This window comes from Heptranchias perlo, chromosome 34 (genome assembly GCF_035084215.1).
Source record: "Heptranchias perlo isolate sHepPer1 chromosome 34, sHepPer1.hap1, whole genome shotgun sequence".
Classification (NCBI taxonomy): Eukaryota; Metazoa; Chordata; class Chondrichthyes; order Hexanchiformes; family Hexanchidae; genus Heptranchias; species Heptranchias perlo.
The window spans coordinates 14009107-14026993 of NC_090358.1; the positions used below are offsets into that span (position 1 = coordinate 14009107).

At 39.7% G+C, this 17887-nt stretch overlaps 1 protein-coding gene across 7 annotated transcripts in view; it reads right to left on the reverse strand.

The window, feature by feature from the left end:
* Nucleotides 1-283: 283 nt before the first annotated feature.
* LOC137301818 (WD repeat-containing protein 72-like) overlaps nucleotides 284-17887 on the reverse strand; it is a 211509-nt gene continuing 193905 nt past the window's right edge. For all 7 annotated transcript variants that reach the window (XM_067971464.1, XM_067971463.1, XM_067971466.1 and 4 more), the window contains 2 exons: nucleotides 7370-7474; nucleotides 284-1766 (listed from right to left, as the gene is read on the reverse strand). In XM_067971464.1, the coding sequence (XP_067827565.1) occupies nucleotides 1714-1766; nucleotides 7370-7474 (158 nt within the window). In that variant the 3' untranslated portion in view covers nucleotides 284-1713. The remainder of the gene's footprint in view (nucleotides 1767-7369; nucleotides 7475-17887) is intronic.

Genomic DNA, 17887 nt, shown 5'->3' on the forward strand with positions numbered 1-17887 from the left:
TTGTTTTTAAAAAGGTAGACATCTATATAATTTCTTATAATGTGACAGGAAAAGACTGCCATTAACAAAGATTAAGACAGTCTAACACTTCATAATCCAACATATTTTGAGGCACAAACACATTTTCATCAGAAACAAAAGCAGCAAATACATGGAGTTTCTTTGGTTTTAACAGACAAGCTGGACTGCTTGTTACCAGGAGCTATTAATATTGAAATATTATGTAACAGAAAAGTTTAAACACCCGAGTAAAATGAAAGCAATGACACAACTTGAAAAATAGTAATGCCATGAAATTGTTTTATTTTACAAATCAAGGTTAACACAAATTAGCTTAGGCAAAAAAATCATTTGTTTACAGAAATGTGTGGAACTTCCTCTAATTATCTAACAGTAAACCATCCAGTAAGCTACCTAACCCCTTGACCCTACTTCAATTGTGCCTCTGTTAATATCAGTCTGTTGCTGTGTATTCAGTTTATTTTAAAGGAAAGATATCACAGCAATTCTCTTTGTCTATTGTACTAACATGGGAGCTACTATTCAATTGTTACGCCATAATTACCTGACACCACAATACGAATACAACAAATCATTTGATATGGTTCAACTTATTACTGAACTGTATAATTACGTTTAGGAAGACCAGGAATGTTTAGCATCATAAGAGACCACTGCAATCCATCTCTCCAGCCCCAAAGTTGAAAAAAAAACACTACTCCACTTTCTATACCTCAACTGCTTTCTATGCTGAGAGGATGTTACCCATCATGGGGGAATCTAAAACTAGGGGGGCATAGTCTCAGAATAAGGGGCCGCCCGTTTAAGACGGAAATTAGGAGGAATTTCTTCTCCCAGAGGGTCGTGAATCTTTGGAATTCTTTACCTCAAAAAGCTGTGGAGGCTGAGTCATTGAATACATTCAAGGCTGAGTTGGACAAATTTTTGATCAGCAAGGGAGTCAAAGGATATGGGGAAAGGGCAGGAAAGTGGAGTTGAGGTAAAAATCAGATCAGCCATGATCTCATTAAATGGCGGAGCAGGCTCGACGGGCCAAATAGCCTACTCCTGCTCCTATCTCTTATGGTCTCATGCTCTTAAGCTAAATATTTATCTAGGTTCCCTCTTGAATTTGCCAACACTACCCACCTCCATTGCCTCCCTTTGCAATCTGTTCTAGGTATTCCGCACCTGTGTAAAATAGTGAAACCTGAAATGTCTATTCACTTTCCTTCTTCTGAACTTGAGTCCATTTCCCCTATGTCAAATATATATTTGAGTGTTCAAATTATCTATAACTTTAACAAATTATTTTTGGTTTCATAAAATACAAGATTGCAAACAAATCATAAGCATTTTGAATGAGACTGATTGGGATTCATAAGCCCATAGCAGTATAACTTTTACTATCAATAAATATCATACCAGATTAATTACATACTATAAGCGCAACCACAGAATATAACCCATGCCACAAATCCAAGAATTGCCCTGAAAATCCTTTCAACTCTTTATATATGGCTATCCCGCTGTTAGGCATATTTATTTTTTTATCTTAAAATCCTTCACCATTACTGTACAGCATCGTGAATCTTGCCGGTGATTAACAACCCAAACTGCTGGGGAGCATCCTCAATCTTGTCTTTGATAATGTCCAATTATACGAAGAACAAGTCAACAGACGTGGATTATTGTGGAATTCGCTTGGTTAATTCAGCAGACTTTGCAAAAACAGATCCTGGACATTCGCCACTCTCTCAGACTGTCTGCATAAATCATAAAATAATGATTAAACTATATATGCATACTGATCTAGCCACCAAATTAAAATCAGTTCTGTATTCTCCAGGATATATTTTAACATCATATCAGAATATACAAATAATAGCTAAAAAAAATTATAATTAAGGATTCCTAACGTCAATTCTCAAATCAGTTTGAAAATGTACATTTTTTTAAAAACTTATTTTTATATTTCCTTCACATAACTTTTTGTGCTGATTAAGATGAGAGATGTTGATGATAGGGTAATGGAACAACTTTACACTTGGTGCACGCAGTGTCTGCATCAGACACTTCCAGATCAGGCACAGCATAGTCAGATGTAGAGTAAATCTCTATCTACCCTGCCCAACAAAACGCCTTAATCGCAATATGAATTTTCTATTCCCCACACCAACCTTTCAGAGTGGGTCTCCCAATTAATGGCAAATTACAGACAGTTTTCTGTACGAACTCACTCCACACACAAATTAAATTGGTTCTAACCCCCTGCACCACCCAATCCCCTATTAGCATCTTTATATTTAAACTAGAAAGACCTGGGCTATTTTAGCATCTTTTTACACTGACCTGGTGAATTTGCAGTGAGTTTTAGTTCATGATTATGAGCAGAAAAGCTCTATCAGTGGAATCTTTTGCATTTACTAAGCGTTTGATTAAAGTGAAGCCAAGTAAAAATGTAAAGCCCTTAAAGTCTCATTCCTATGCGTTAAAAAGCAATTTGTAAGCTATAAAACCCATTAGATGTCTCTTTGTGAAAGCAGTTAGCATATCTGTACTCTTAAACTTCACCTGTTGTTCTCTTTATTTTGGTTGCTGCCATAGTGTCTTTCTCTTCCTGACCACAACAACCCTGACAAAGGATTCCACCCAAACCATCAAACTGCTTTCCTCACGAAGATGTCAACTAACTCGCTATGTTTTTTTCATTTTCAATAAAGTATAACTAGCTGTGTGAATAAAAACACATGGGAAGCAAATGCAGCTTTTCTTTCAATGATAAACAGATGCCAACTTTCAAAGTAGGCAGTTGATTTTAACAGAGATTTGTGCTTCAATCTCCATATTAATAATCAGTCGTATGAGTTGCTCTGTAGGGGTTTCATTCAGCTGCTCTGGATTTTAATTCAAGGCTCTTCTGATTTAAAAAATTCACATAAAATCTATCAGAACACTGTGTCTGTGTTTTCCTTCATTCACTAGTTTAATGAAAAAGTAGAAATGAGTGTAAAGTGGGGAACATTAGTTTAGGAAAATATATCCCCCAAATCACCAAATTCAAACATTTGGTGTGCCTGGGTTAGATAACTTATCAAAACTAAACCGCTCGACTCTCAGATTATTTTTTTTTAAAAACAATCTTGTCAGCCACAATTTAATATAAAAATATAAGCACTGAGTGATATCACATGGTTTTCATTATTTGAGGGTTTATCCAGTGATCCCAGTGGGAGCCTTGCTCGCTGGGTGTATGGGTCAGAGAATTGGTGCTATAATGTTGTAGCTCTATCTCCTGCCCATGAATGAGGCCCTCCGTTGGGAATGCTGGGTTGTTAAAGTTACCCCTTGGGAGAATTGAAAGATTGTTAGCGCTAAACCTACCCCACATTTTAGTATACCATCTTTAATTAAACTTTTACTTCTCGATGTCTTCCTTATAACAGCTAGTTTTCTATTTTTACAATCAGGGTAAGATATAGGGGATAGTTACGATTCTGTGCTCCCAGAAGAGAGGATGGTCAGAAAATCGCAAGCAATGCACATGCAACTTTCCAATTGTAGAGTTATCCCCAGAGGCAGACAAAGCCCACAAGAAGAACACCATGACAACAGAAGAATCTATCGCCAGCAGTCATAACTGTACTGAGATTTCAGCTGTCATTGGTATGCTTGTCCTGTTGAACATTAATTCTATATGTTGCTGAACGGCAGATTCCAGTGATGACCGTGCAACTGTTTGCAAAGCTTGCCACACAAACATGCCAATCGTTTTAGTGCATAAAAATCATCACAGCTTTTTCTGACGAAAGAATTGAGCACGCAGGCCTTTTTAGAAACAGAAAATAACGGGGTAAAAATTCGTCTGGGCCTGTTATCGTGCGCCACAACCGAAAGGCCAGCCTGAAATTGGTCCTCGGGTCTCATTAACATTCTATACATGAGCTACCGGCACCTGTTGCATCTCCACAGGCCACTCGCACATTTAAAGGGCATGAATGTGAGCCGACTTACTTTGTCGGCAGTGGCCCGAAGGTAAGTTGCCGGGGGCGGGGGGGTTGGAGGGGATAATGGGGAGAAACCATTATGATGACTGAGCAGTTGAGGGAGCACTCCTGCTCCTCCTGGTTCCACTGGAAGATAGTTTTTAAAAAATTCTCAAAACCTTATGGTTAGTTGGTGGCCACTACTTAGGCCACAGTGGTCACTAAAGAATCCTGCACAGTATAGGCCTGATACCTGCCCTGATTATCGTAATTGAATTTCTGTGAGGGGACGTAAAACAGGTTAGGGCCCTCATTTACATATTTAAAGGGCCTAACCCGTCTCAGGCGGCTGCTAGGGATGCCTAAGAAAGGGCTTGACCCAATATCGGGTCGGACGTTTTACAGGAAATCCTGGTCCCCAAAAATTGGGTCTGGTTGCACCCTTTTTATGCCCATAAACTGTGGCAACAAGGTCCAATTTCCACCCCTGTGTATATAACAAAGATACTGTATTAAAGAATAGTCCTTTAAAAGATGCTACATAAGCAGTATGAAATGTCACTGAAACATATTGAAAAGGAATGTCCCTTGGAATGTATCATAGTTGCAACTCCAGCTGTGTGGATCTTTCCAGCTGAATTTTCTTAACGTAAGAATACACAGATTGAGAAAATGCCATTTGTCCCATCAAGTCCACTCCTACCACACAGTCCATTTACAAATTGGGTTTCTATAGGCCAAATGGCCATTTCCGATCCCTGACTTTTATATATTCCAATATGCCCCTCATGGACTCTATCCACCCATTGAATCTACTGTGGGAAAGTTCTGTGTCCCCTCAGGTGTCATGCAAAATCCAGAATATTTATTCATCCTTACATCTGTACAATCCAAAGTAGCCCTACTGTCCTTGGAGTGCTTGATCATTATCTCCTTTTGCTGACTTCTCTTGACTGGCCGGCCAAGAGTACAAACTCACTGATTTTTAAAAAAATACTTGTGTGTACTAATTGCGAACAGCATATATCACACATTATGAATCGGTCATGTGGAGCTTTTCTGAAATATTCATATTTTATTTTAATGGTATAACTTTTTAAGCACATTTATTCTTTACAGTAATATCTTTATTTTAATAAGGACAGTAACACTTTGGCCTCAGTCGCTGGTATCGAATGGTATGATTTATAGCTGAAGGAAAAAATGATTTGAAATGAGTTTTTCTGTAATTTTTGCATCTTGGGCTCTTTTTAAAGTTACCAACTGTTACAAATGATCACTATAAAATCTGGCGTAAGCAAACTTCTATTCACCGTGTGACTTATTTTCAAAATACTCAACAGGTAACAGGTATAGAAAAAATTATAGGTTTTAAGACGTGTGTGTGTGTGTGTGTGTGTGTGTGTGTGTGTGTGTGAGATGAGGGGGTAATTGAACATGATTTTGCTCCAAAATCTGCAGAAAATTACAATTTTGGTAATATTCATAAAGGATAGGGATGTACATGGGCTTTCATCTGTTCGTTGAGAGCTTAAGGAATTCAGCTCCCCTGTGAAGAGGGTTATATTTCTGAGCATTATTGATGGTGAGGTGGAATGCCATTGACTTCTATTTTATTTAATTTATCTGCATTATTTCTGGTTCGATACTGTCACAATGCATCATTTTTGCCACTGTGTAATATTTTGGCCCCCAAAATGTACCTGGCTCGGACTGCATCAAATACAGGATTTTGATATAATTTATATCGCACCTCTGATCGATCTGGTGCAACAGTGCGTGAGTTTAGAAACGTCTGCAAATTCTTTGAAAGACACGATTTTGCAGAATTCCACAGGGCTTCCGCAAGTTCTGCAAAAATTGCAAGATAAAGGTGAACGTGTGAGAGCGGAGCCCTACATGTCACAGCTGAAAATAGATTTTTTTTGTTAAAAAATATCCAATCATCTAAAGAAATGCAGTGCACTAAGTGAAGATTTGGAAAAATTGTGCTCTTTTTCTCAGCTAAATTTTTTTTTAAAAGGCAATTGGCGTTTTCTTCAAAGTTATCTTAATTTCTTATAACAGAATTGCGAGCCGAGGCGCTGTAATAAATAATTCATGGACCTGGTTCTTTTGTTGCACATCCCCGAATTGCAAGCTGGAATGCTGACAGCTGTGTCAGGACAAATGCTAAAGATCTAACATGACAAGTGACTAACAAGTTTCTTTTAGTTTGTAGTGGAAAAAACACAATGCATCGAGCACAAAAGCTCAGAAAGCAAAAAAAATGCTTCCTTTCTTTTTGCGCAAGTGTTTTCCATTAGTTAAATATCCGACCAGTAACCTCTGGTCATTTACAATACTGGCCCACCCCCTTCATGCTTCACACATGCCCGGTCCTTCACGCCTGTCGACGGATCAATATGAGCAAATCTTGGAGCAATACGATGTATCCATGGCAACAAAGCCACATATTCTCTGTGGAAACCAATGAGACCAGTAGTGAAGTCTCAAGAGGTTTTCAGTCTTACAAGGCAAGACGTTTTTAGATATAGGAATGGCAACTCACAAAAAATAAAGCAATAATTTTTTTTTCGTTTGTTTCACATCGGTTCAGAACCTGATGGATCCAAGTACATGACATTAAACAGGCCTTTCCTTTTGTTCTTTTGAAATCACTGTGATGTTACACCAACAGCACATAAAATGAAAGATTACTTTTTAAAAGGCATACACATTCTCTCATTACATCATTCATTCAAAATCACACTGCAGTTTACAGTTATAGAAAAAGGAATAAAGTCAGAAGCAACGCAGCCTTCAAGCTCCCAAGGAATCTAGGTTGAGTGGAGTGCGCTGAAAGATAATCCTGCTGCCATGGGTCCAATCTGGGTTTGGAGATGACACAAACTGCACCCTTTCAGTGAAAATTAAATCTCAGCAGCTCTCCTATGGGATGGATCAGGGGACTGTTTGCACCTGCCCCCTGTCAGAGCTGGCTGCAAGATTTGGAAATCTCTTAGCTAGGCTGACAGGCCTCAGAGAGGACGAATCAAAAAAAAAGGATACATGAATCGGCACACGGAGACGCCGAGAGTACCCAGGAACTCGAGAAAGCTAACAAGAAAATGATCACACAGAAAACCCAAACTGAATGCAGAATAGAAACTCAGAGGGAGGCGTAAAGTGGAGAATTGCCCCAAAAAAAGTGCAAAATTTGAGTTTTCCTTTGAAAGACCAGAAGAATTATACATATACATTCTAAATATGAAGCGACTGCTGTACTGTACTGCCGTCACAGGGACATGAAGTTGTCACAGTGCTCTCTGCTTCTGCAGCCATGCAACCTCACGTCATATTTGTCACTCTACATTTCACATCTATCTTTGAATGGCTTTCACCTGGACTGTCAGACTCCTCAAAGGCACATCCGTCAGGCACATCCTCAGCTTCTTGGTGCTTTGTCAGGTCTGGGCTGCTGTCATGCGTGACCGCCTTGACTGAAGCTGTTAAGCAATAAAAGATAAAATACTGAAACTACACCAATAAAAAATATTCAACATTTTTACTAGTGGGTAATCTTAACTCTGAGGAATGTAGAGTGAAATAGGGATCGGTGTGCTATGCTCTTACAAAACTTTTAAAATTAGAATCAAAGCAAATATTGATACACAATTAAAAATTCTACCAATGGTTTTTCCACAGAGGAAAAGCAACAGACCAGGATTGGATTTGGAAATCTGTGTATATATGGATGCTACCATCACTTTCACTTTCTTTCATCGATGAAAAGGTGTATATCAAGGAATGATACATTAAATGTTGTCATTGTTGCAGTATTTTGCTTTTCTATGACTTAGTCCTGCCACGGCACAGGATTCCAATGCGCCAGAATGTGACTGTGCCTCTGTAACACTCATAAGGACCACATTACATCACGTACACGGCTGAAATTTGATGAAGTGTTAGATCTGTTGTAGTGAAACTTTGGGATGTTCAAAATTCATCTTGAAATTGATTGAAAATTGTATCCTGATTATGAACTCATCTGACCAAACAATGACAGCAGACAGAAACCAAGCCTTGGTCACATCATTATCTTAACAAAAGGGAATGACATATTTTCATATGCGGTCTTAAACTATTGGAACCTTTTTATAGCTCAGGTGGGAAATAGGTGTAAATATTTCTCCACATATTACAGGGGGAAGGAATTGCTCTGATCACTGTAGTGGCATGATAAACACATTCCTTTTGAATGCAATTGTCATGTTGCTATGCACAGAAACCAGAACAATTCTTCTCTTTGGTTTTCTTTTTTAAACATTCAAAGGGTTAAGAATTAAATTGTGAGCAATCATGTGCATTGAGGTGTGCATCACTATTACCACTAAAATGAACCATGCATGTATCATGGGTATTTTAGTACATGTACACCAATGAATATTATTTAAGAAAAAAATCTTACAACCTGGAAAATCTGGTGCTGGAGTGTTTAATTCAAATTACAAAATATGAATCATGGTCTCAACTGACAGCTGCTTAACATTTCTGAGCTGAAATGCCATGTGGAGCACTTTGCAGTAGCAGAATACAATACTCCAGTTCATGGAGGAAGAAAACGCTTGGAGGATTGGTGCTGCACCACAGAAGTGAGTCAAGGATCATTACTCTGCATATAGTTCTGCAATACTTGATACCAGAGTGATTGGTGCTGGCACCAGGTACTCAAAATGGAAATGTTCCATTCCCCAGAACAACCAACCTTTAGCATAACAAATATGTTTTAAAAAAGACAGATGAATATGTGAAAAAGATTTAGTATCAGGAAGTTATAACCACTTAGATTAATGGAGTAAAGAGCCAAGGAAATTCAGCATTTTTATTAATAGAAACACAGGATTAATAAATTATTAAGACTGTGTGAGAATATGAATATATATATATAAAAAATGATAACCAATACAATGAAGGCCCGCAGCTATCTACGTCTTATTATAACAGGGTCTTCAGTCAATGAGAGAACATCCACTACAGATTTACTGTGCAGCTGAGAAAAGTGTTTGGGAAGTAAGGCAAGTGTGACATGCAGCCATAGGATGGCTCTGAGAGGCACAGCCAAAAATGGATGGCTTTTACAGTTTACAGTGGGTAGAGTACAGTAATGCCTGCCACCTTCAAACTAGGCGTGGTATACCCACATACACCCTGACGCTGGCTGTTATGGTAGAACATGTTGGTACACTCATGCTACTTTGATGCACTGTAGCAACACAAAGAATAAGAAAGGATCTAAAGCCCTAGCCTTTTGTAGTCACCTTCCAGTAGAGATCAACTGAATTAAATTGCAATTCAGTTAGTAGAGTTGCATAATACGTCAGTGGGGAAGATTTTTTGTTTGCCATTCGTAGTGCAATTGTTAACATGACCTTTATACCCACATTTAAAACTCTGCTACAAATAGAGGACAGAAGAAACCTTCCCAGTATTCTGGATGCTTACAATACCAGTTCTTTGTACCATAAGACCACAGCAATATAGCTGAAGTGTTAATATTGCACTTGTCAGATTTTTTTGCAAACTGGTGAAGTTTATTCATTTTAGACTATATCCTATTGGTAAAAGTACTTCCTCCATGGTTGCAGAATATGCCCTGTATCAGTAAAATAGCCTATTACCAGCATGATTTCACACTGTCCTAAATTTCAAAGTCTTCGGTGCCTATTTTTTTTTTTTTTTTTTTTTGAGTACACCCTGCAGTGCAAAACCTTGCTCACTGGTAATGGATATTGGGAACTCTCCAACAGACTGCTGGTCAACAAGGCTCCACACTGCCAACACACTCAGAAAACTGACTCCCTTCGAGTAACTCGGAAAATAGATTTCAATAACAGGTCGTCACAATCCATTAATAAATGTATATAACATAGCTAACTCTAATATAAAAATGATTATTGAACATTTAAGAAATACTCTAGTTGGTAAGGAGTTATCTCTGTTAATGGCAAAAATGAGCAAAACAAAATACAAAGAACTAATAAATGCTTTATTGGGAGCATACCGAAAGACAATTATTTAATGAAGGTGACCAAAGTGGAAACTCTGCTGAAAGGAGTCTGAATTTGGATTCAACATAACAAAAAACTACAGAAAATATGGGGTAGTAATGTTATATTTATGTAATGACATATTCAGAGACTGAGGTAATACGCTGTGCATTTTATAAAGGGCCTCCCTTGACTATAGCTCTTGCAAGCAGTTCCTGGAGTCTCTCTCAATCCTATCATATGTACAGGCATAGATTTGCAACTGAAAGCTGAAAACCTCACTTTTAAATGATCAGTTACCATTACACTGACATGGAAACAGAGTTTGTTTCACAGAGTTGACATTAATGGTGACAAATTACACTACAGTGAATTAAAATGAATCTGCACACGGAAAACAATGTATTTGATCTCTTCAGAGTCGATTTTAAATGGGATCTACCATACTTGAGTGCATTAAAATGCAGATAAGCAACTAATCAAATCCCTTCAGCTATTTAAAGAAGTAATTTCAAAATAAAGTAACAGTAAAAACATAGTATAAAAATCTCCTAATTTGCGAGAGGTATTCTTAATAGTTGATTTTCAACCTGCGGAGATCTACCATTTCAGGTTTCCCCTTGCACCAGTAGCTGCTCTGTTGGTGTCAGTATTGGGCACATCAAGGGTTATCTCTATAGAGAATTCCACAGGGTGGCTTAGAGGCTGAATAGAGGCCACCAAGCAGAAATCTTAGATGGGTACTCCCCAAAGCCTGAATCCAAATTCAGACTCCTTTCAGCAGAGTTTCCACTTTGGTCACCTTCATTAAATAATTGTCTTTAGGTATGAGCCCAATAAAGCATTTATTAGTACTTTGTATTTTGTTTTGCTCTTTCCACCATCTACAAGGCACAAGTCAGGAGTGTGATGGAATACTCTCCACTTGCCTGGATGAATGCGGTTCCAACACTCAAGGAGCTCGACACCATCCAGGACAAAGCAACCCACTTGATTGGCACCCCATCCACCACCCTAAACATTCACTCCCTTCACCACCAGCACACCATGGCTGCAGCATGTACCATCCACAGGATGCACTGCAGCAACTCACCAAGGCTTCTTTGACAGCAACTCGCAAACCCGCGACCTCAACCGCATAGAAGGACAAGGGCAGCAGGCACATGGGAACAACAACACCTGCACGTTCCCCCCCAAGTCACACACCATCCTGACTTGGAAATATATCGCCGTTCCTTCATCGTCGCTGGGTCAAAATCCTGGAGCTCCTTTCCTAACAGCACTGTGGGAGAACCTTCACCACACGGACTGCAGCGGTTCAAGAAGGTGGCTCACCACCATCTTATCAATTAGAGATGGGCAATAAATGCTGGCCTTGCCAGCGACACCCACATCCCATGAATGAATTAAAAAAAACACAGCAGTAGTCCCAACACAGGTTTCACTAAGTAGTCTACTACTAATTGATAAGTAGGCGAGTCTATGATCCCAATGCGCTGGATCAAAATTTCCCCATGATTGTTGTTCTCGGTTCAGAAATAAAACCATTCAAAAGACTTGTGCCAATCTTCTACACCTACTTCCTTCTTTGTATGTTAAATAACCAGTGATAAAGGTGCAGCACTGTGATTTAAGTTGTAAATAACCATTACTGTGTTTTGTTAAGACTTCAATTAAATTGTTAGTTTCAGTCGAAGCAGTTACTCCAAACAATAAATGTAACAAGTTAATTCTAATTTAAATTCATATCCACTTATAACTAGCCATGATAATTTCCTTACCACAGACGACTATGTTGCACGATGCCTTCAATCTCAGCCCCTTCAGTCCTCCGCCTGATGACAGTGCTGTTAAATGACACTGTGCTTGGTCAAGCTCTGAAAACTGCAGAAATTCCTGGTACTTTTTGTTGACTATTTCATAATAAGATTAATGGAGTACTTCAAGTTTAAGTGCTATAAATCTTCCATCAATCAGATGCACAAAAGTAGTACGTTCATCTTAAGATTTCAGATTTCAGGAGGCAACAATTATAAAAAATGATCTTGGTGGGGGAGAAACTCAACTCACAGCCACCCATTTTGTGCCTTAAAAAATGGACAACCAGCAGTTGAAAATTGGTGGGGGGAGGGGAGGAATCTCAGCCACCTCTTTGAGGCCCAACGTCCACCTGATGTGACATTCATTCGGGCCTGTAAGTGGGCAAGCAGCCTGGTTGCCTGAAACAGGCATAATGCTACTTAAATGTGCAAATCGGAAGCTGTAAGACACCAATGGCAGAATTCAAAAGGAAAGGGCTTGCTTTTATATAAATTCAGGTAGAAATGGCAAGAGCTGATGCTGTGAATGCTCTGCCCAGTTGTACCAGGCTTTGAGCATCCTACTCACCAGGCCCTAAAGTGACCAAAAAAAGGCAGAAGAAATTCTCAATTTTTATTAAGAGTGCTCCTTCCGGGCCCACAAAAAAACATCGGCCCTCTGTTGGCAGTTTCGAGGTTACAACCCCCACCCCCCCACTCCAAGATCGCCTCCCCGACCTAAGACCTGACCTGCTGGCTGGCTCCGTGTCAGAGCCAGCCAATTTCTTGCTCTCCTGATTGACGAGCTGTAATGATGTGCGCATATGTAGTCATTTCAGTTTGGTGTGAACATGACCATTGTATTTAATTGGTGATGCTTTCACAAATAAGTATGTTTCTCTACCCCAGTTCACCACAACTAACAAAATAAAATTGTAGACAGACGTCAGATCTACACGCATCAACAAAGTCAGGCTAGAAATGGCATAATCACACACAGTTACTTAAATAATAAAATCTGAACAGATGCACATGCATTCTGTGCTACAGCCAAATAGGCTTGACAGTTGATGAATTAGATTACAGAGCAAATCTGTACATCTTATAGTTTATCCTCAATTTGGCAAGATAGTAGACACAACGTTTTTTTTATAGTTATTCAATTGCACCAAGTAAAAAGATAAATTTATTTAAACTTCTATTGCAAGTTTATTTTATTATCCAATTCTGAACTTGTTTTTCTTCTTTGGTACCATGACAAATCTTTGAACAAACAGGCATTGATACTGAATTCCTGCTCTGCTGCAAACTTGCTTTACCTCCTGTGCATAAATATTACGGCAGTGGCATTCTGTGCAAGCAGTCAAAAACACCATGAGGAATCTTTTCTATGGTGCAGAAGTAAGGCCATATTATATGTGTTAGAGGGAAAGTAGCAAAGAGTAGACAACTCAACAGTGTTTTGGGGATCATCAGGTGGGCCTCCTAATTCATGGCTGAAAAAGAAGCAAAATCTATTTGGGACTCAGCATCAAAATCTCCATGACCATGAATACAATAAAAGGCAAAAGGACAGAGAATTGTGACAAAATATTCACTAACATTGAGAAAAAAACAATGGTTCAACATAACTTCCTTGCTTTTGTACTCTATGACTCTATTTATAAAGCCCAGGCTCCCGTAAGCTTTTTTAACTGCTTTCTCAACCTGTCCACCCACCTTCAAAGATTTGTGCACATATACCCCAAGGTCTCTCTGTTCCTGCACCCCCTTTAGAATCGTACCATTTAGTTTATATTGCCTCTCCTCATTCTTTCTGCCAAAATGTTTCAGTTCGCATTTCTCTGTGTTAAATCTCATCTCTCAGGTGTCTGCCCATTCCACCAGCCTACCTATGTCCTCTTGAAGTCTATTACTATCCTCCTCGCTGTTTACTACACTTCCAAGTTTTATGTCATCTGCAAATTTTGAAAAGAATACTTTTGTTCTGGAACAGAAGGAAGGAGTTTTCTCAATAGGCTCCTCCCAATCTTCTCTTTAACTTGATGGAGTGTTCAGGACTACATCATCACCTGCACAAGTCTCATGAAAGGCCAGTCAGGTGGAAGGACCAGTAGAAATTCTTCAAGTCAGAACACAGCAAGTAATAAATTGGATAGCCAGGTGGTGAAGGATAGAACACTAGAACCTGCGGAAATTCCCTCCGTGCCGTTTCACACCGCGCGGAGGGATTTCCTGTATGGGCTGCTCCTACACACCATCCACTTCCTCGCCCTCGTCTCTCGCCCGGACACGCCCCGGCGTGCCATCCTGCCGTCTGGCGGAGACGGGGGTCCCCAGTGGGAGGCTCTCTATTCAGGGGTCCTCCCGTGTTACTTTGGGGATCTGGGGTGGAGGGTAGTGCATGGAGCTGTCCCGTGCAATCGGCGTTTACGCCATTTTACGGACACCCAGGCCGCTTGCATTTTCTGCGGCCTGGAGGAGTCCGTATTCCATATGTACACCGGGTGTGCGAGACTGCAGCCCCTGTTTCACTATTTGGAGGGGCTGCTCCTTAAGTTCTGGCTGCATTTCAGTCCCACGCTCCTGATCTTTGGGCGCCCGGTGAGGGGGTGGGGGCGGGCAGGTCGGTGGACGTCCTCGTGGGCCTGCTCCTGGGCCTGTCCAAGGTGGCCATCCACAGGTCCAGGATGCTCGCGGTCCGTGGGGGCGGTCGCTCGGCCTGTCTGCCTCTCTTTCGCGGGTTGCTCCGCGCCCGGGTGGCCCTGGAGAGGGAGCACGCGGTGTCTGCCGGTACGCTTGAGGCTTTCCGCGACCGGTGGGCACTGCAGGGGCTGGAGTGTATCCTGAATGAGGAAAATAAAATTTTGATTTGATACCTGGTTTCGTTTTATTTGGTTTTTAGTATTTAAGCACACCCTACACCCCCCCTTCTTATAAAAGGGGGGCCTAAAAAAAAACACAAAAAAAAAGGTATGACATCACCAATGATGATTGACAATCCCTGATAACCACTCAGGAATCTTCCATGAATCCAGGCACCAATTAACAAAGGAAAAGGGGTGGGGGGTGATTCTCAGAGCCAATCAAAGCTTTGGAATACAGTCCGGTTTGGGTGATGAGTCTCGGTGATGTCACTGCTTTTGGGCTCTTTGACCTCCCTCAAAAAAAATACTAGAACCTGGTCTTCAGTTGCTTCCAAGCCTTTATTCACAGAGCTCCACATTACTCACTGTGCACACCCTAGATATGCTCTCATATAAATCGACAGAGAGGCCCCAATTGATACACACCACCTGAATACAATTAACACTAACTGATATAAATCACATGGATACAATTAACACTGACCATCCCTGTGTCATCTTCAATCACATGGAGAAAATCAATTTTGGACTTCAAGAAGAAAACCTCAAGAGATTCTGCAGTTGTAGGCGGTACAGGTAGTTTGTAATCCCAAGATTCTTTTATTGTACCATACCTGGATGTGCAAAATCAGTGGTTTGACATGGTTGCGTAAAGCCACCTACTCTGGAACAGATGCCATGCAAGTTACTACTGGACTAGACCTTCTGCAGAATGGTGTCTAAAAACAACTTAATGTGAATCTCGATTGGTATGAAAATATCAGCCTAGATTTTCCAATATGGAATCATTATCATAATTATGCATAGCACCAGCTGCGGATTTGGACATGTGCAGGGAGCAGAATAGTGGTAGGAGTGGAAAAGTGCATTTAAGTGAAACTTAAAGGGATGGAGACAAGGGAGGACAAACAATCTGGAACAAAAACACTTTGGAAAGGCTCAAATCTTAACCCTTCAGCAAAATTTGACAAGGATTAAGGGCGAGGGGACTAAGAAGTAGAAAGCAAAAATGAAGGGGAAGGAAAGCTAGGGTGCACAAGAGTCTGCATGCCAGCACAGAGTAGCCCACCATCCAACCTCCTGTTGAATGGCTGCTGAAGTGGTGTTGCATGAGATTGTTTCCCTCTATGCTATTCCAGGGTACAATCCCCATAGGTCAGCAATGCGGTATGATTATGAGTGGTTGTCCTGCAAACCTGTATGTCAAGAAATGACATGCAAGATGTCTACACCCGCAAATTAATATGTAAATACCACGAGTGCGAACTTAGAAAGTCTACCCTTAACTGTCCATTTCAATGGCTTCCCTGTTAATTTATTCCTCAAGTCTATTGCCCTTTAGGTAAAAAGGTTCCGCCTGACTTTCCTTCTTACTTCTGACCCTATGTCCCCTGATATTAGAACCTTTTATCACAGGAAACAATTTGCCTGGATCGACTTTTTCAATTCTTTTCATAATCTTGAAAATTTCATTTAGGTCATTTCAAAATCTCCTTATTTTCAAAGAATACAGGTCCAACTCCTTTAACCTTTCATCATAAATTCCTGATGCATAGAATCATCTTTTGGGCTGGTCTCAAATCTCACTGGGAATTACGCCAAAATACATGAGTCATGATAGGATCCTGACGAATCAGTCAATGTCTTGGTAATAAATGTGGCACCAAACTACCTACTTGTTCACAATTGACCCTTCCAACTGCAGAAAGCAATTTAATATCAGAAGGGATATATGTAGTCATAAATGTGTGCATTCAGCCTGTGAGAAGCCAGCAATGGAATACAAGTCTCAAGTTCTGATGATGGGTCGCACCTGAATTTTTAAAATCTCTTTCAGGTTCTGATTGACATGCTGTGGATTTCCAGCATTTGTGGTTTTTCTTTTTAGATGTGGCAATAATATTCTTGTTGGGATGCTTCTGGTCTCAGTTTCCAGGAAATGTAATATAGCAACCAGTTCACTTCCCTGGGGCAGCAGTAATTTAATTATAATACCTACACTTCATAGATTAGCTAATTTCAAAGACATCGCCAGTTGATCATCATCAAACTTTAATGCTACAAACAGGGCTACAGTCTGGAAATTATCAGTCATGTTATTGTAGGAATGTTTAACATATCAAATTCCTCTCCCCACTATTTTAACAGAGGCATTAAGCCTTTTGTTTTAAAATTTGTTAATGCCTCTGTTACAGTGGCAGAGAGACGAATTTCATCCGTGTGTGTTAAGGGTTCACATGATAAAATCGCTGGCCTTATATCAATTATTCGCCGACACTGACAAACCTCCTCCAAATAATTACTTCGATTAACCAAATAGTTTTTTCTTGGTCTAAACGCACATCTCACTATTATTTCGCTAAGAAACAGAAAAGTGCAAAAGGGGCTGACAAACTGCAGGATAGAATATGGTTATCTTTGCAGGATTCTTTCACTGGCAATAGCTGCCAAACTCATCATGAACCATTAGTTAGGATGTGTCTGTTGAGGGATATTACATTCTCTTCTGCACTTCTAGTACTGTGACAACCAGCTGAAAGATATGGTTCAAGGCACAATAACCTTACAACATCATTATGGCAAAGCTATCTTCAAGTTTTAAAAGAAGTGAGATTGGACATTTTAGCTGTGATAGTTACAAGAATATTAGTGACATGGAACAATTCATCCAATGACATAGTCTTCTTTTGAATGAAGGCATACACCACAAGTGATGTAATGAACATCCTTTTAGCAAACTTTTTTCAGATAGAAATGAGAGACTTTTCTACAGCTTTTCAACATCTTGAGTTCTTTTATTAAAGGGAAGCAGAGATGATATTGTAGTAATCTATTTCCCTTATGGCAGAATGGGAGAAATCTTGTCGTTTAAATGTGTTTAAAAAAATAAACTTTAAATAATAAGTTTACTGTTAAAAATGTTAAAAAGTAGTCAAAAAAACAAAAACCCTGGCAACAATGAATATAAAATTAAATATGAAACAATTTTTGTAAACAACTTGAAAATATTAAAAATTCTATGCATTTGACATATATTCTCTATAACCTGCTATGAGCTAATTGATAAGTGAAACACCAAAGCAAATGCACTCAGCCTGGTTTAGGAGCAAAGCCAGAGCCCATTGAACCTGCTGTGCCATTTTTGTTAGTCACGGCAGCTCTATCTTTTTAATCCCAATTCCCCACCTTTTCTCCAAATCCCTTAA